This window comes from Mustela putorius, unplaced genomic scaffold, assembly GCF_011764305.1.
Source record: "Mustela putorius furo isolate JIRA1106 unplaced genomic scaffold, ASM1176430v1.1 tig00003858_pilon_pilon_pilon, whole genome shotgun sequence".
In the NCBI taxonomy this organism is placed as follows: Eukaryota; Metazoa; Chordata; class Mammalia; order Carnivora; family Mustelidae; genus Mustela; species Mustela putorius.
Window position 1 is genome coordinate 3,141,944 of NW_025422010.1, and position 18,764 is coordinate 3,160,707.

At 43.1% G+C, this 18,764-nt stretch overlaps 1 protein-coding gene across 2 annotated transcripts in view; it reads right to left on the minus strand.

Annotated features, from left to right (window-relative positions):
• Nucleotides 1-18,764, minus strand: part of UBE2L3 (ubiquitin conjugating enzyme E2 L3) — a 57,251-nt gene that overhangs the window by 24,294 nt on the left and 14,193 nt on the right. The window contains exon 2 of one of the 2 annotated variants that reach the window (XM_045065269.1): nucleotides 14,917-15,012. The exons of the other annotated variant lie outside the window; for it this stretch is intronic. Within the exon in view, the coding sequence (XP_044921204.1) occupies nucleotides 14,917-15,012 (96 nt within the window). The remainder of the gene's footprint in view (nucleotides 1-14,916; nucleotides 15,013-18,764) is intronic. 2 annotated transcript variants of the gene reach the window in all.

Here is an 18,764-nt window from a genome sequence, read left to right on the forward strand (position 1 = left end):
TTTTTTCTCAATCAAATAAATAACATCTTTAAAAAGAAAAGAAAAAAAAAAAGAACTCAGATATTTAACCAACTGAGCCACCCAGATGCCCCAAAAATAAAACCTTAAAAAAAAAAAAGAGGGGCGCCTGGGTGGCTCAGTGGATTAAGCGGCTGCTTTGGGCTCAGGTCATGATCTCAGGGTCCTTGGATCGAGCCCCGCAACTGCCTCAGCATCCCTGCTGAGCAGAGAGCCTGCTTCCCCCTCTCTCTCTGCCTGACTCTCTGCCTACTTGTGATCTCTCTCTGTCAAATAAATAAATAAAATCTAAAAAAAAAAAAAAAAAGAAAGAAAGAAAGAAAGAGAAAAAGTGTGACCCATCTAAAGGAATAAAACCAATTGACAGAAACCATCCCTAAAGAAGTCTAAACACTGGACTTATTAGACAAAGAATTAAAATCAACGTTTTTTTTTTTTTTTAAGTTTTTATTTATTTATTTATTTAAGTAATCTCTACACCCATGTAGGGCTTGAACTCACAACTCCAAGATCAGGAGTCACATGCTCTTCTGACTGAGCCAGGCAGGCACCCCTAAAATCAACAGTCTTTTTTTTTTTTTTTTTTTAAAGATTTTATTTATTTGTCACAGAGAGAGAGAGGGGGAGAGAGGGAGCACAGGCAGACAGTATGGCAGGCAGAGGCAGAGGGAGAAGCAGGCTCCCTGCTGAGCAAGGAGCCCGATGTGGGACTCGATCCCAGGGCGCTGGGATCATGACCTGAGCCGAAGGCAGCTGCTTAACCAACTGAGCCACCCAGGCGTCCCTAAAATCAACAGTCTTAAACATGATCAAAGAGATAAAGGAAATCATGGACTAAGAACTAAATGAAACCAGGAAAATGATTTCTGAACAAAATGAGAACACCAATAGACAGAAATTATAAAAAGGAAACAAATTTTGGAGCTGAAAAACACAATAACTGAAACGAAAGCCACAGCAGAGGCGTGTGACTGTATATTTTGGTAAGTGGAAGAATCAGAAAGAACTGCTTGAAGTTAGGACAATTATCCAGTCTGAGGACCAGAAAGAAAAAGAAATGAAGAAAAGTGAACAGAGCCTAGGGAAATATGGAATACCATCAAGAAGACCAAAATACACATTACGGGACCTCCAGAAGGCTAAGCAAGAGAAAACAGGCAAAAAAATTTTTTTTGAAAAATAATGTGCAAAAACTTCCCAAATTCTATGAAAGATAAACTACACATACAAGAAGCTTAATGAACTTCAAGCAGAATCAACTCAAAGAGATCTATACCAAAACACACAGTCAAACCACTGAAGACAAAGAGATGCTTTAAAAAAAAAAAAAAGATTTTAATTTATTTATTTGACAGATAAAGAGAGCAAGCACAAGCAGGGGTAGCTACAGGCACAGGGAGAGGGACGAGGCTCCCTGCTGAGCAGGGAGCCTGATGTGGGGCTCAATCCCAGGACCCTGGGATCATGACCTGAGCTAAAGGCAAACACTTAATGACTGAGCCACCCAGGCACCCCAATAATCTTTTTCTAAAGTAGGCTCCAAGTCCAGTGTGGAGCCCAATGTTGGGCATGAACTCATAGCCCTGAGAGCAAGACCTACAGCTAATACCAAGAGTTAGATGCTTAACCAAATGAGCCAGCCAGGTGCCTAGACAAAGAGATAATATCGAAAGCTGTAAAAGAGAAGTGATTTCTTGGATCTTCAGTAAGACGAATGATTTCTCACTAGAAACCATGGAAGCCAGAAGGCAGTGGGATGACATATTCAAGGGGTTGAATAAGTAAGACATCAGCAAAAACTATCCTCCAAAAATGAGTGAGAAATTAAAATATTCCCAGATTTTTAAAACAGCTGGGGGGGGGGGCCTGGGTGGCTCAGTCATTAAGCATCTGCCTTCAGCTCAGGTGGTGATCCCAAGGGTCCTGGGATCAAGCCCCACATCAGGCTCCCTGCTCAGCAAGAAGCCTACCTCTCGCTACCTGTCAAATAAATAAATAAATCTTAAACAAACAAACAAACAAACAAATAAAAAGCTGGGAGAATCTTCACTTTCCCTAAAAGAAATACAAGAGTCCAATAGGCTAAACGAAAGGACAGTAACTTAAAGCCATATGAAGAAATAAAGAATAATAAATTTAACTACCAGAAAAATATAAAAGCTAGTAATATAGATTATTGTACTTTGGGTTTTAACTGCTCTTTACAACAGTATCCATATAGAAGTGGGAGGTAGGGACGCATGGGTGGCTCAGTCAGTGAAGTGTCTGCCTTCGGCTCAGGTCACACTCCCAGGGTCCTCGGATGGAGTCCCAAATCAGCCTCCCTGCTCAGTATAGAGCCTGCTTCTCCCTCTGCCTGCCACTCCCTCTGCTTGTACTCTCTAACAAATCAGTAAATAAAATTTTTAAAAAATAAAAAATATAGGGACGCCTGGGTGGCTCAGTTGGTTGGACGACTGCCTTCAGCTCAGGTCATGATCCTGGAGTCCCGGGATCGAGTCCCGCATCGGACTCCCAGCTCCATGGGGAGTCTGCTTCTCTCTCTGACCTTCTCCTCGTTCATGCTCTCTCTCACTGTCTCTCTCTCAAGTAAATAAATAAAATCTTAAAAAAAAAAAAAAATTAAAAAAAAAAATATATATATAAAAGAAATAAAAATGGTACGGGTAAAAATAAGGTAATAGAGAAGTATAGGAGAAGAGTTTTTAAAAACTTAAAATTGGGAAGCCTGGGTGGCTCAGTTGTTAAGCGTCTGCCTTCAGCTCGGTCATGATCCCAGGGTCCTGGGTTCGAGCCCCGCATCGGGCTGCCTGCCTGCTTCTCCTTCTCCCATTCCCTCTGTTTGTGTTCCCTCTCCCACTGTTTCTCTCTGTCAAATAAATAAAATCTCAAAACAAAAACAAAAAACAAAAAACTATTAAAATTAAGCTAGTATTATTCAAACCAAGTTGTTAACAGATTAAGATGTTAATTGTAATCCGCAAGTTAACCCCTAAGAAAATAACTAGTAAGTATACATAAAAGGAAAGAAGGGAATCAAAATGGTATGCTACCAAAAAATCAACATATATGGCAATAATACAGGAACTTAGAAACAAAAGCATTTAAGACACCCAGAAAACAAAGATAAATAACAGAAGCAAACACTTTATCAATAATTACTTGAAATGTAAATGGATAATCTCTCCACTTAAAAGACAGAGATGGGACAACTGCAGTTGAGCAGTGGCTGCCTCAGCGTGGAGATTGCTTCTCCTTCAGTCTGCCACTCCCCCTGCTTGTGCTCGCCTGTGCTAACCCTAACCATAACCCTAACCCTTTGCGCGTGCTCTCTCTGGCAAATAAATAAATAAAATCTTTTTAAAAAGGACAAAAATTACCAGAATGGATAAGAAAATGCCATCCATCTATATGATGATTGCAAGAGACTCGCTTTACAAAGACATAAAGAAGTCAGAAGTAATGGGGCCCCCTGGGAGAAGAGAGGGTTAAGCCTCTGCCTTTAGCTCAGGTCATGATCCCTCAGTCCTGGGATCAAGCCCTGCATCAGGCTTTCTACTCAGCGGGAAACCTGCTTCCCCTTCTCTCTCTGCCTGCCTCTCTTCCTACCTGTGATCTCTCTCTCTGTCAAATAAATAAAATCTTAAAAAAAAAAAATAACTAGAAAATGGAAAAAGATATTCCATGCAATTACTAACCAAAAGAGAGCTACGGGGACTATATTAATATCAAACTAGATAGATTTTAAGTAAAAAAGAATACAAGAAAGGACATTATATATTGACAAAGATTCAATCCATCAAGAAGATACAACAATTATAAACCTATATACAACAAACATAAGAACCAAAATACATGAAGCAAAAATTGATGAAACGAAGAGAGAAATATAAGAAATATAAGTTCTAAAACAATCTTTGGGGATTTTAATACCCCATTTTCTTTCTTTCTTTCTTTTTAAAGATTTCATTTATTTATTTGAGAGCGAGAAAGAACATGAGAGCGGAGAAGGTCAGAGGGAGAAGCAGACTCCCTGCCAAGCTGAGAGCCCAAGGCAGGACTCGATCCTGGGACTCTGGGATGATGACCAGAGTCGTAAGCAGTGGTTTAACCAACTGAGCCACCCAGGCGCCCCCAATACCCCATTTTCAATAAGAGAACAAGAGAGAAGACCAACAAGGAAATGGGAGTACTCGAACAACCAATTAGACCTAACATATACAGAACACTCTAACAACAGCAGAATACACATTCTTTTCAAGTGCCTGTGAAACATTCTCCACAATAAACATTAAGTAACACAAAGTATATTTTTTGGCCGTTGTGGAATGCAACCAGAAGTCAATAACAAAAGGAAAACTGGAAAGCTCACAAATATGTGGAAATCAGACATATTCTTAAAAAACAAACAAGGAGTGCCTGGGTGGTTCAGTGGGTTAAAGCCCCTGCCTTCGGCTCAGGTTGTGAGCCCCGTGTTGGGCTCTCTGCTCAGCAGGGAGCCTGCTTCCCCGTCTCTCTCTGCCTGCTTCTCTGCCTACTTATGACCTCTCTGTTAAATAAATAAAATCTTTAAAAAACAAAACAAAACAAACAAACAATAGTTCAAGGGAAAAAAAACACAAGGGAGATTAGAAAATACCTTGAGATGAATGAAAATTTAAACACAACAGACCAGAAACTTCAGGGATGCAGTGGAAGTTGTGCTCAGAGGGAAACGTACAGCTGTGAACACTAATAATAACAATAAAGGAAGATCTCAAATCAATAACCTAACTAGACACCTTAAGGAATGAAGAAAGGAAGAGTAAACGAAACCCAAAGCTAGCAGAAAGTAAATAACAATTACAGAGGAGATAAATGAAACAGAGTGTAGAAAAACAAGAGATAAAGCAATGAAACCAAAAGCTGATTCTTTGAAAAGATCAACGAAACTGATAAACCTTGGCCTAGGCTGACTAAGGAAAAGAAAGGAGACTCACATTACTCAAATGAGAAATGAAAGTGGAAGCATTACTCCCAATTTTACAGAAATAAACAAGACTGTAAGAGAGTACCATGAACAGCTGTGTACAACAACAAACTCAAGAACTTAGATGAGGTGGACAAACCCTCAGGAACATTAAATCTACTAAAACTGAATCACGAAAAGAAAATGGAAATAAACCTGTAATGACTAAGGAGACTGAATCAGCAATCAAAAACCTCCCAACGAGATGAGTCCTAAATCAGACGGTTTTACTGACAACCTACACCAAATGTGTACAGAATTAACACCGATCCTTCCAGAACTCTTCCAAAGAGGGAACACTTCATAACTCATTATATAAGGCCAGCATCACCCTAACACTGAAGCCAAAGACACTACGAGAAAATTACAAAATCCCTTATGAGTTTTGAGCCAAAATCTTCAACAAAACACTAGCAAAATGAATTCGGAAGCATATAACGATTATACACCATCCCCAAGTAGGATTCATTCCAGGAATGCAAGGATGCCTAAATTAAAAAAAAAAAAAAAAAAAATCAGTCAATGTAATACACCACATTAATAGAATAAAGGAAAAAAACACAGTCATCTCAAGTGATGCAGAAAAGCGCTTTACAAAAACTTAACACACTTTCAGGGAAAAAACACTTTATAAACTAGGTAGAGAACACCACAAAAGCTATATATAAAAAGCTACAGCCGGGGCACGTGGGTGGCTCAGTGGGTTGAGGCCTCTGCCTTCAGCTCAGGTCATGATCCCGGGGTCCTGGGATCGAGCCCCGCGTCGGGCTCTCTGCTCCGCAGGGAACCTGCTTTCTCCCCTCTCTCTGCCTGCCTCTCTGCCTACTTGTGATTTCTCTCTCTCTGTCGAATAAATAAAATCTTAAAAAAAAAAAAAAAAAAAAAAAAGCTACAGCCAACATCAGACTCAATGGTGAAAGTCTGAACATTTTCCCCCTAAAATCAGGAATAAGACATGGATGCTTCCTTTTGCCACTTCATTCAACAAAGTGCTGATGCTTCTAGCCAGGACAAGTAGGCAAGAAAAAGAAGTAAAAGATATCCAAACTGGTATGGAAAATATAAAACTACCCATACTCAGAGAGGACCTGATCTCATACGTAGAAAACCCTAACACACAGAATAAATGAGCTCAGAAAAACTGCAAGATACAAAAGCAACACAAAAATCAGTGCCATTTCTATACACAATGAATAATCCAAAAAAAGGAAATTAACAAGTCCATTCAAAATAACATTGAAAAGAATAAAATACCTAGAAATAAATTTAACCAAGGAGGCTGTTATAGACTGAATGTGTTTCCTCCAAAATCATATACTGAAGCCCCAAACCCCAATGTGACTGTATTTGGGGTAAGCAAATAATTAAGACTAAATGAGGTTATACGGTGGAGCCCTGATCCAACAGGATTAATGTAGAGTAGTCCCCCTTTATCCACATGGTAATCTTTCTAAGGCCCACAGTGGGTATCAGAAACCATAGATAGTAACAAATTCTCTATATACTATGTTGTTTCCTATGCAAACATACCTATGATAAAGTTTAATTTATAAATGAGGCACAGTAAGAGACTGACAAAAAAAAAAAAGAAAAATTATAACAATATTCCATAATAAAAGTTATGCAAATGTGGTCTCTCTCAAAATAGCTCATGGTACTGTATTCACTCTTCTTGTAATGATGCGATCAGATGATGTAAGATGAATCACGTAGACATCAGATCAGATGAAGTAAGGTAAATCACGTAAGCATGCTAACATAGTGTCAGGCTACTATACTGACCTGAAGATATATCAGAAGGAAGATCATCTGCTTTGGGATCACAGTTGACTATGGGCAACTGAACTGCAGGTTAGGGTGGGGAGAACCTATTTACAAGAAGCATCAAAGAACTCCCTTGCTCTCCCTCTCCATGGTAGCACAAAGTAGGTAGCCATTTGCAAGCCAGGACGAGTCCTCACCAGAAAGTGACCTTGCCAAACCCTGATCTAGGACATCTAGCTTCCAGAAGCATGAAAAAATTAATTACTGTCGTTTAAGCCATCCAGTCTATGGTGTTTTGTTATGGCACCCTGAGCTAATTAACAGAGATATAAAATTTACATACTGAAAATTACAAAGCACTGCTAAAAGAAATTAAAGACCTAAATATATGAAAAGACATCCTGGGTTCATAGACTGAAAGACTTAATATTCGGATGAAAATATCACCCAAAGTGATCTCAAGATTCAATGTAAGCTCCACCAAAATCCCAAGTGTTATTTTTACAAAATAGAAAAACCTATCCTAAAATTCTTATGAGATCTCAAAAAACTCCGAACAGCCAAAACAATCTCGTAAAAGAAGAGCAAAGGGGCACCTGACTAGCTCAGTTGGTACAGCATGCAACTCTTGATCTTGGGGTTGTGAGTCTGAGTCCCATGTTGGGGAGAGGGTTTACTTTAAAAAAAAAAAAAAGAAAGAACAAAAACAGTATGGGGCACCTGGATGGCTCGGTTGTTAAGGGTCTGCCTTTGGCTCAGATCATGATCCTAGCCTTGTGTCGAGCCTTGTGCCAGGCTCCCTGCTCAGGCAGGAGCCTACTTCTCCCTCTGCTGCTCGCCCTGCTTGTGCTCTCTCTTTCCCTCTCTCAAATAAATAAATAAAATCTTTACCCCCCCCCCCCAAAAAAAAGTAAAAAAGAAAAAGAAGACCAAAGTTGGAGGACTCATACCTCTGATTTCAAAACTTACTACAAAGCTACAGTAACCAAAACAGTGTGGCTGGTAAACAGACAGACACACAGACCAACAGAATAGAACTCAAGAGTCCAGAAATAAACCCCCACATATATGCTCAACTGATTTCTGACAGAGACGCCAAGATCAAGAGCAGTCTCTTCAACAAATGGTACTGGGAAAACTGGATGTCCACATGCAAAATAAGGAATGTGGACCTTTACATATATAATTTTTACATATAAAAATTAACAAAATGGATCAAAGATATAAACTTAAGAGCTAAAATATAAATATCCTTAGAAAAAAACGGAGCAGGGGTTGGCTGGCTCAGTGGGTAGAACTCTTGCTCTAAGTGTCATGAGTCCAACGCCCACATGAGGTGTGGAGTTCACTTTAAAAAAAAGGGGGGGGGGAGACCTGTATGACTTAGGTTTGGCAATGATTTCTTAAATATAATACTGAAAGCACAGGCAACAAAAGAAAAAACAGACAAAATGTACTTCATTAAAATTAAAAACTTCCGTGCATCAGAGAACACTATCCAACTAATGTAACATTGAGTATCAACTATACATGAATTTAAAAAAAAAAAAAGACACTACCAAAAGTGTGAAAGGACAGCCCACAGAATGGGAGAAAATATTTGCAAATCATATTATCTGATAAGGGTTTAATATCTCTAACATATAAAGGACTCCTATAACTTAAAGAGAAGGAGAACACAAACACCCAACTAAAAATGTTTATAGCTGCTTTATTTATAACTGCCAAAACTTGGAAGCAAACAAGAACAGATAAATAAACTGTGGTATATCCAGACAACAGAATATTATTCAGTGCGAAAAAGAAAGCAGCTATCAAGCCATGAAAAGACACGAAGTAAACTTAACTGTATATGATTATAACTGAAAGAAGCCAGGCTGAAAAGACTACATACTGTATGATTCCAACCAAACAGCATTCTAGAAAAGGCAAAACTACAGAGACAGTAAAAGGATTAATCGTTGCTGTGGGTGGGCATAGGGCAACCAGGTCGGGGAGAGGGGCAGGGAGGAATGAAAAAGTAGAATACGGAGGATTGTAGGGCAGTGAAAATACTCCGTATGATAATATAACGGATATGTGCCATTATACATTTTTCCAAATTCACAGAATTTACAACACCAACGATGAACCCTACTAGGTTTAGGTGATTATGATGTGACAATGTAGGTTCATCAATCATAACAAATGATAAGAAATGGTAAGAAATGTCCATAATGGGGGAGGTTAGGCATGTGTGGGGCCAGAGGGTATGTAGGAAATCTCTATTCTTTTCTCTTAACATTACTGTGAACCTAAAACTGCTCTAAAAAACTTAAATCTTGGGCGCCTGGGTGGCTCAGTGGGTTAAGCTGCTGCCTTCGGCTCAGGTCATGATCTCAGTGTCCTGGGATCGAGCCCCGCATCGGGCTCTTTGCTCAGCGGGAGCCTGCTTCTCTCTCTCTCTCTCTGCCTGACTCTCTGCCGACTTGTGATCTCTCTGTCAAATAAATAAATAAAATCTTTAAAAACAAACAAACAAAGTGGAACATTGTTCATCCATAAAAAATGAATGAAGTTCTGGTTTGTGGTACCACGTGGATGACCCTGAAAAATTATGCTAAGAGAAATAAGCCAGATCGAAAGGACAAGTATTATATGATTTACATAAAACATCTCTAATAGTTAAATTCATAAACAGTAGATTAGAGGTTCCCAGGGGTTGGGGGGCCATGGGAAGTAGGGTATTATTAGTGAATGGATACATTTTCTCTGAGTGATGGAAAATTTTGGAACTAGACAGTGGTGGTTGCACAACATTTTGAAAATAATTAATGTCACTGAATTGCATACTTACAAATGGCAAATGTTAAAGTTTTTTTTTTTTGACAGAGAAAGATCACAAGTAGGCGGAGCAGGCAGAGAGAGAGGAAGGGAAGCAGGCTCCCTGCTGAGCAGAAGGCCCGACACAGGGCTACATCCCAGGACTCTGGGATCATGACCTGAGCTGAAGGCAGAGGCTTTAACCCACTGAGCCACCTAGGCGCCCCACAAATGGCAAATTTTATGTCAAATGTATTTTACAATAAAAAATTAATGAAGCAATGGGGCGCCTGGGTGGCTCAGTGGGTTAAGCCTCTGCCTTCGGCTCAGGTCATGGTCTCAGGGTCCTGGGATCGAGCCCCGCATCAGGCTCTCTGCTTGGCAGGGAGCCTGCTTCTCCCTTTCTCTCTGCTTGCCTCTCTGACTCTTTGTGGTCTCTCTCTCTGTCAAATAAATGAATAAAATTAAAAAAAAAAAAAATGAAACAAAAAATTTTGTAAATTTTAAGAGAAACTTTCCAGTTAAGAATTCTTGAATAAACAAGGAAGGAAAGAAAACAATAAGATGAAAAATATTTTTCCTAGACACAAAGGACTAATATACAGAATTCCTAAAATTCAACAAAGCAGCATACTAAAACTCAGATAACAGATTATGGAAAATATAAACAGTCAATAAATTAATAACAAAACCTTTAACTACAATGACAAAATTAGAAATGCACATTACTGTGGTCTGAATGTTTGTGTAGCCCCAAAAGTCATACACTGAAAACTTAATGCCTAACATGATGGTGTTAGGAGATGGGGCCTTTAGGGAGCTATTAGATTACTAGGGAAGGGCCTTCATGAATGAATTGGCACCTTTTAACAGGCCCCAGAGACCTAGCTTGCTCCTTCCCTCACATGGAGGATACATGGTAAGTGTGTGACCAAGAACAAGGCCTTCCCCAGACCTGCACTCTGATCTTGCACTTCCAGGTCCCAGAACTGTGAGAAGTAAAATTCTGTTAAGTTAAACTCACCAGTATTTGGTATTTTGTTCTGTAACAGCCTGAATGGGACTAAGACATAAATCTAATTGAGTATCTTTGCACCTGTCACACTGGCACAATGATTTCTTTCCTTATACTTTCTTTACAGGCTCTTTGCTACATACCACCAACAGTTTTGCAGGGAGCCCCACAAAGACTTTAATAGTAAGAGTGAGACTAAGCACTTCACACACACACACGCACTTACTGAACTTGGACAACAATCAGAGAGATGAGTACTCCTTTTAGATGTGAGAATACCAGGACAAACTGCTTAACCTGCCAGAGATCCCCAAACCAGTCAGAGGCAGAACTAGGGTTCTCACCTGGGGCAATCATACCGCAGAGCCTGGGGGTTGAACTACTGCCATTCAGAGCCCGCCTTTTTTTTTTTTTTTTAAGATTTTATTTATTTATTTGACAGAGAGAGATCACAAGTAGGCAGAGAGGCAGGCAGAGAGAGAGAGGAGGAAGCAGGCTCCCTGCTGAGCAGAGAGCCCGATGCGGGACTCAATCCCAGGATCCTGAGATCATGACCTGAGCTGAAGGCAGCAGCCCAACCCACTGAGCCACCCAGGCACCCCAGAGCCCGCTTTAATAACACCCAGAAACCTCCACGACGGACAAGGACAAGCACAGGCAGACGGTGTCCGTAAAGTATAAACTGGCACAAACTTTCTGGGAAATAACTTGACAATAAGCTGGCTTATAGATATATATAATATAACCCTCATCCTCCCAGTCAGACTACGGCTATCTTAAGATCAAACATAAAATACGGGGTGCCTGGCTCAGTCAGCAGAGTATCCGACTCTCAGTCTCAGGAGGGTTTTGAGTTGGGTATGGAGATGACTTTAAGAAATGGTGGGTATGCGGCACCTGGGTAGCTCAGTTGGTTAAGCCTCCGCCTTCTGCTCAGGTCACGATTCCAGGGTACTGAGATCAAGCCCTGCATCGGGCTCTCTGCTCAGCAGAGAGCCTGCTTCCTCCTCTCCCTCTTCCTGCCACTCTGCCTACTTGTGTGCTCTCTCTCTCTAATAAAGAAATAAAACCTTAAAAAAAAAAAAAAAAGTTGGGTATGGAGATTACTTTAAAAAAATAAGTAAAAACTTTAATAAAAAATCAAACCTAAAATAAACAAAGATGCTAAGATTTTCACGTACAGATGCTCATGGATAAATTATCTTAAAAATGGAAAAAAATTCAAAATTAAAGAATGATGGAATAAATGATAACACAAGTATTATGGGATATTGTACAGTTATCAAAAGTTACATTCACAAAGTTTCGAGGCAATGACTAAATGATGGAAATACGTGATAATTATGAAACTATCAAATGGTTCATTAAAAAGGCTAGGAGGAATAATAGTGATGAAGAGTGAAAGTGCTCATTGGGTGAGAAATTCAAGAAGGCTCACCACCATGCCTCCAGCTCCTGAAGGGCAGGTGCCCAAAAACTTACTGCATTTCTTCACGGTAGGATTATGAGATCATTTTCTTCCTTAGCTATCACCTCTGAATTTCAAATGAAAAAAATTTATATAAAAACAAGAGTTTAAAGGGAATAAGCCTGAACTGCCTTAGTAACAGTGAAATGCCTCAAGGAAGCACCATATCTGGTTCACTCCCATCTTTCCTCTCTGGTGAGTCTGGGTCTGCCCCTTCTCTGAGCTACAGTATTTACTAAGCCACTCCTAGAGGACCAGGACCTGGTGGTCAAGGCATGCGTCTGGACTACTATGCCTTTACCAGCCTGGCCCTGCCTTCACCCCAGCTGGGTGTACCCCAGGTCAGTCTGGGGTGAAGATTCCCCCCACTGACTTGGGCCCTATGGTACAGCAAGACCGGAGGCCCAGGTGTAGGGTACTAGTGAAGACCGTTGAGGGATCAGTTGCCAAGAGCACCGTAACTGCCTCCTTGAAACATTCCTTATACCAAGCCAGGGTCCCTGGGCAGTGACCATAGTAAGAACACAAGAGAGAAATGGGAAGAGGCAATGGAATGGGGAGACAGTAGCTATGGCCTACTGTCTCTGGACTCAGCTTCCACTAAATGGAAAGTGAGGCTTTGGCCTGGCCAGTCCCTAGAGACTCAAGCACACTGCATTCTACCACAACAGTCTCCACCTTGGACTTATGAAACCGCAGCCCATTGCAAAGGCTCCGCCAACATGACAACAGAGGGAGGCCTTGAAATGCTCTGGTTTAAGACTGCTGACAGCCACCTACCCTTGGAGCTGACCTGCACTCTCAGGCCACTGACATCATGGGGGAGACTGCCCCAAGTCTGACTAGTCAAAACCATCCCATTCATTCCTGTCATTTTTGAACAGATCCATGGATTAACTCTTCTAATGTCAGTAGGATACAAAACTGCAATTAGAAAAGGGACAGGACAGATGGTCCTGGCCACTCTTCCATTTAGCACCTAACGATTCTCTACAGCGGGTAAGCCCTGGGGTTACTGGCTGAACCTTCCCACCCAGAGGCTCCTCTACCACCTACGCACGATGCCATGAGTCCCACCATCTGCAAGCCTGGAGAAATCTTAAACACTCATCCTCAAAACCAGATTGGATGCTCCCACATTTAAAATTTCTGAGTGTGTACTGAAACACTACAAAGTGTATCTTTCCTTCATTATTCAAACAAGCATGAAAATAAAGCATGAATCCAGTATCTGCTGTTCAAGTTGCAAGGACTTTTTAAAAAGGCATGACCTATAATCAGCATTAGAAGCAAGCCTCTGGGGCGCCTGGATGGTTCAGTCGTTAAGCCTTTTGGCCAAGGTCATGATCCCAGGGTCCTGGGATCTAGCCCTGCATCAGGCTCTCTGCTCAGCAGAGAGCCTGCATTCCCTCCTCTCTCTGCCTGCCTCTCTGCCTACTTGTGATCTCTATCTGTCAAATAAATAAAATCTTAAAAAAAAAAAAGAAGAAGAAGAAGAAGAAGAAGAAAGCATCTAGAGTCAGCATGTTCTGTGTTCTGCTTTGGCAAAGTAGCCAATCTGCCCATAAGGAAAGAGTCTACACAACAATGTAGTGCAGGGACAGGCACAGGAAAAGGGCCTGAGGCTCACAGGGAAAGTGGGGATGAAAAGAGGAGGCAGTGGAGACTGAAGAACAGGAAGGAAGGGAGCACTCGCGATGAAGTCCTGGTTGTGAGCTGGGGAAACTGGAAGGCACACGGTGTCCAAGTGAGGCCACCTCATGGACAGAGGGTGTGGCTCTGGGGAGAGGGCAGGAACAGAGGCAAGGACAGGACTCCTTCACGTACAGTAATAATCTAGTCATCTATGATGCTGGATGAAGCAGGGGCCCAAGAAACAGCACTAAAGAAAGGCAGGAGACTAAACAAGGTCCATGTCTGAGAGCTCACAGGAAGCAGCAGCAAGACAGGAATGAGTGGTACAAGGTCACAGAACCAGAGGCTGCACGGGCTCCAAAGGCTGGAGAGGCGAGCAGGCTCTACGGCTGCTGAGGCTGAGGTGCTGAGGACAGAGGGGAACCCATGTGCTCACTGTGAGATGGTTCTAGGAGGGTGGGAGAAACTGGGATTGCAAACTGGAGTTAGTACAGGATGAGGCTCTCAGGGGTGAGGAGATGAAAGGATGGACAAAGAGCAGACACTAAATCAAGAGGACAGGAAGGCCACAGGAAGGCCACTGTTAGGAGCAAGCCTGAGCCGATGTGATGGCAGAAGTCTGTGAGGCAGAGGGAACAGGAGCTGTAGGGGTCAGAAAGTAGAGGCAGAAGCCCCAAACAAGACACTGGGTGAGGGGACCAGGCAGGCCATTAGACAAAGGGATTTGAAACCAACAGAAGGCACATATTGGAGGGTACTAGGAATAAAGCTTGGAACTCAAGTGCCCAGAGGCTTAGACATACAGATGCAAAACCCGGCCGGGAAGCAAAGAAAAGATCTAGATGGGAAAGCCACCATCTCCCAAGAGAGGTCAGAGAAGGCAGCCCTGTCTGGACAAACGGGGCCAGGCATGGAGAAGCCAGGGAAGAGAAGAGCACAAAAACACTCTCCTTTCCCTGGGCAATAACCACAGACGTGGAACACTTGGGGCCCCCCAGAATCTTACAAAACCAGTGCAAAGATGGGATTCTACTCAGGCACCTGAGGTTAAAGTCCCTGCCTTATTATATCCTAGAGTGACAGCCCACTTCTGCACATCTCTTGGCTGCCTCACCTAAGAGCCTACTTGGGAGCAGAGAGGTCAGCCCAGCACACACATCACCTTGAAGAATAATCTGGTAAGAAGTGGAAGTGTTCAATACTCACAGGAACAATAAGCCCTTGCCAAGTCAATAAATTAGCTTCATCAACCTGGATGTTACGGAAGTTTTTCATTCCACATTTGCGGATTTCTTCAAGCTCCTGTTGATTAACAAAGCATAAAGGGGTGTCAAATAGGGGAAAGCACCACACATTAAGATCCCTCCTGACTCCCTCAAATTAAACCAAGTGCCAAAACCACTGATGACCAAATTGCAGAGTGTGGACTAGACTGTGACTGGTCTGGTTAAGAGGCCTGGAGCCACAGTGGTCCCCTCAAACCCATGCCCCAGACCAAGACAGGCCCCACTTCAGTGACCCCACAGAACTCAGTGGGATAAGTAACTGTCTTCTGCAGACACATCACCTCCTCTTTGGACTGGTCACCAGACCTCTGTTTAAACACCCTCAGACCCCTGCACAGGGCAGTCACACAGCAGAGGTGCAAGGAAGGTGCTACAGACCTGATTTCTTCCAACCAAGATTTATTAAGCTATGAGTCAGGTGTCAAAGACTAGGAGCAAACGCATACCCACCAGGTTTTCTACCCAGTGCGTAAGTGTGATTTCAGAACTCTGTGTCAGCAGGGACAACGTGGCGAAGAGAACAACTATCTAGTCTGGGATGGGAGGGGGACAGGAGCCTCTCACTGACCCTCTGTTTCCTCAGCTTCAAAAGAGGGGTAGTAAGACCCAGAGCTGAACACAACGAAGGGGAAACCATGTTGTACATAACAGAACCCTTTGCAAATGAGGGATTATTATACAAATAGTCTAGGCAGCAAATGCCTTTCCTCCAGAAAGCATGACCAAGGGACTAACTACTTCAGGGCCCTGCCTGAGAGGTCTTTAGGCTATAGTCTGTCGCTTGTTTTTTAACTGTGCACCACCGCTTCTCCAACAACTCCAGTCAACCTCCAGCAGGCATCATGACCCAAGACCCAAGGTGCGCCCGCCTGCTCACCTTCCCAATATTCCTCCATTCTCAGACACCTGCAGTGACACAATTCCTCCAATATCCCAACCTGGCCTCATGTTCCTGGTACAAAAACCTCCTCCATGTCTCCTGGGTACTTTCTTCTGCATCCCTAGAGCACCACCACCCAGCTGAGGAGGCAGGACAGCTTCCTCAAGGGCCCTGGCTTCCTCCTTGTTGGTCCAGCCCATGCACCCTTTTGCAACTGGGAAGCCCCTCCTTGTGTGATGTGATGGCCCACAACGGCACAGAAGCTCTGAACCAGCCTCTACTTCAAGCCCAAAAGATCCTTTGCACTCCACATTCCCACTACACCAGCAACAGTTTACAAGGCCCCGTGGGGAAACAATTCCAGACGAAGTGAGAACTGAGCCACTGTCACAGGTTCTAAGTTGGAGGATGTGTGGTTTGCCCGGCATGGAGTGGGCTGAGAAGGGTATCAAATGAACACGCAGAACAGACAGCTGGGACATGCCGGTGCTTCACGGCAGGCGACACGCCCGACCAAGTTTCTTCCCACAGGGTGCTGCTGCCGCTTGTCAACCCTAGCTGCCCACCACAACCATCTGGGCTTAGGCCCCAGCCCTGGAAATTCTGGTCCAGCAACTGTGGGGTGGAGTCTGAAATGGGGGATTTTTAACAAGCTCCACAGTGAGAGGAGAGAGCCACTGTCACTGGGAGAGGAGCTCCATTTCTAAGCAACACTCAGCTTCCGTGAGGAAGCTAGTTGCAGTGGCTGTGGCCCCTGCAGTGGAGAAGGCATGGTCCCGCCCCTCTTCCTGAGCCTGGAGGAAGGAGAGCGTGGAACCTGAGAGACCACTCAACCTGCCAACTGCCATCTGGTCCTCCTGCTAGTGCCCAGGACTCATCAGAAATGCTCCCCTGGGGACAAAGAAGCCTTCAGGATGGGGAATAAATAAATTTCACTCTACGACCACTCTGTCCCCACTCCCGAACAGTATGTAAGTTCCATGAAGGCAAGCTTGAAGGCAGAGATCTAAAAGCCCCAGGAGCTCATGGTCATGCTCAAATACTTGCTTAATTACCAGGATAGTGAAGGGACAGGAAGCTGGGTATTAGGGAGGAAAAAAAGACTCTGGGATAGAAAAGGCTCTCCATGTATTTGATCTTCTGGTCCCTGATGCAAGATACTAGAAAAAGATTCCCAGTTAGACACAAATCCTACCAAGCTATCAGAAATGTTTTAAACCAAAAGTAGTCAGGAAAACAATTCCAGAGAGAGCTCTGAAACTGGACAACCAATGAGATCATATTCACTTTTCATGAGAGAAAATTAGTTTTAAAATAATCTGTACATATAATCTATGGCTTCAGAAATCCACATACTAACAACAGGATGTATCAGTAATAAACCCAAGAAGGTAAATTTCAAAAGAATTACAAAAATATGGCAAGATGAGACTCCAGTATAAACTGTGAGTGAAAACCTGCACCTTGCTCAAGAAAAAGGGAGGAAGGAGTGGGCACCATGGGCAGGAGTACAGAGAGGGCACCTACTGGTGCTCTGAAACCAAGAGACACATGAACATTGGGGTCTCCAGCTGGCTCCGTCGGTACATGATTCAAACTCAGGGTCATGAATTCAAGCCCCACACTGGCCATGGAGCCTACTTAAAAAGAGAGAGAGATACATGCACAAAGATAAAAGCCATACTGAGGTAGAGGATGCCATTCCTCCTACCCTCTGCCAGAGAGGAAAGGTGACACAACTGTTGGCAGAACTGGGAGGCTCAAGGACTCCAACGCTTGGTTATCAATTGCTGGTCATCAGATAAACTATCAATTTACCTTGCTGTCAAGTTAAGCTTGCCAAAGAGCGGAAGAGGCAACCTCCTTTGCATAATTCTAACCAACAAGGAAGAAGTGATTACAACAAGGCAGAAGTGAGAGAAACCAAGTCAAACAAACAAGCTAGCAAGCCCTATAAATCTCCAGGGAATGCTGGGCAGCCCTAGGAGAGCCTTTCTCAACAGGGTGGTGCCACCATCCCGGCAGGACTTTGCACTTGAGCATCCCGAGCCCTGCCCATTACATGCCAAGCATTGTGACACCAAACCCCACCCCAATTTCCCAACATCCTCTAGAGGCCCAGCTGCTGAGAACCCCTGGCACCGTCAGAGGCCAGGATGCTAAAAGTCTTGCATTGCACAAGCAGGCCCTCCAGTCAAGAACTATTCGGCCCACAATGCCAACCACACCTCCACCAAGGAGAACAACTTGAAAAAATGGATTCAAGTCATTCAGAGAAAAGAGATTCATACAAAGGTCTGAGACTCGAAAAGGCAAGATGACTCAAGCAAAAGTGCACTCCTATAACTCAGCATGAACCTGAGAAGGAAGAACTGGAGAAGGAATTTATTATTGTTTTTTAAAGATTTTATTTATTCACTAGACAGACAGAGATCACAAGTAGGCAGAGAGGCAGGCAGATAGAGAGGAAGGGAAGCAGGCTCCTTGCTGAGCAGAGAGCCCAATGCAGGGATCCATCCCAGGACCCTGAGATCATGACCCGAGCCGAAGGCAGAGGCTTTAACCAACTGAGCCACCCAGACGCCTCTGGAGAAGGAATTTAAAGAGACCAATGTAAGTTCAGAGTTCAAATTCAAAAGGGTACTATTATAAATGATGGGAAAAAAGGGACCTAACAAAGGAAAACAGAGGGACCCAGCTCCAGAACAGAGTCAGGAAGACCAAAGCCAAGAACGACAGGAGCTTACAAAATAAGCCCACAAAGGTTTGTTTCAGTTCTGCAAGAAGCTGTCCTGGATCAGCCAGGACAACCCAAATACTGACAACCCAAAAGAAGAGCACGAGGGAAAGCAGAACAAGCCAACTAGCTCACTCCTCCTGGTAGGGAA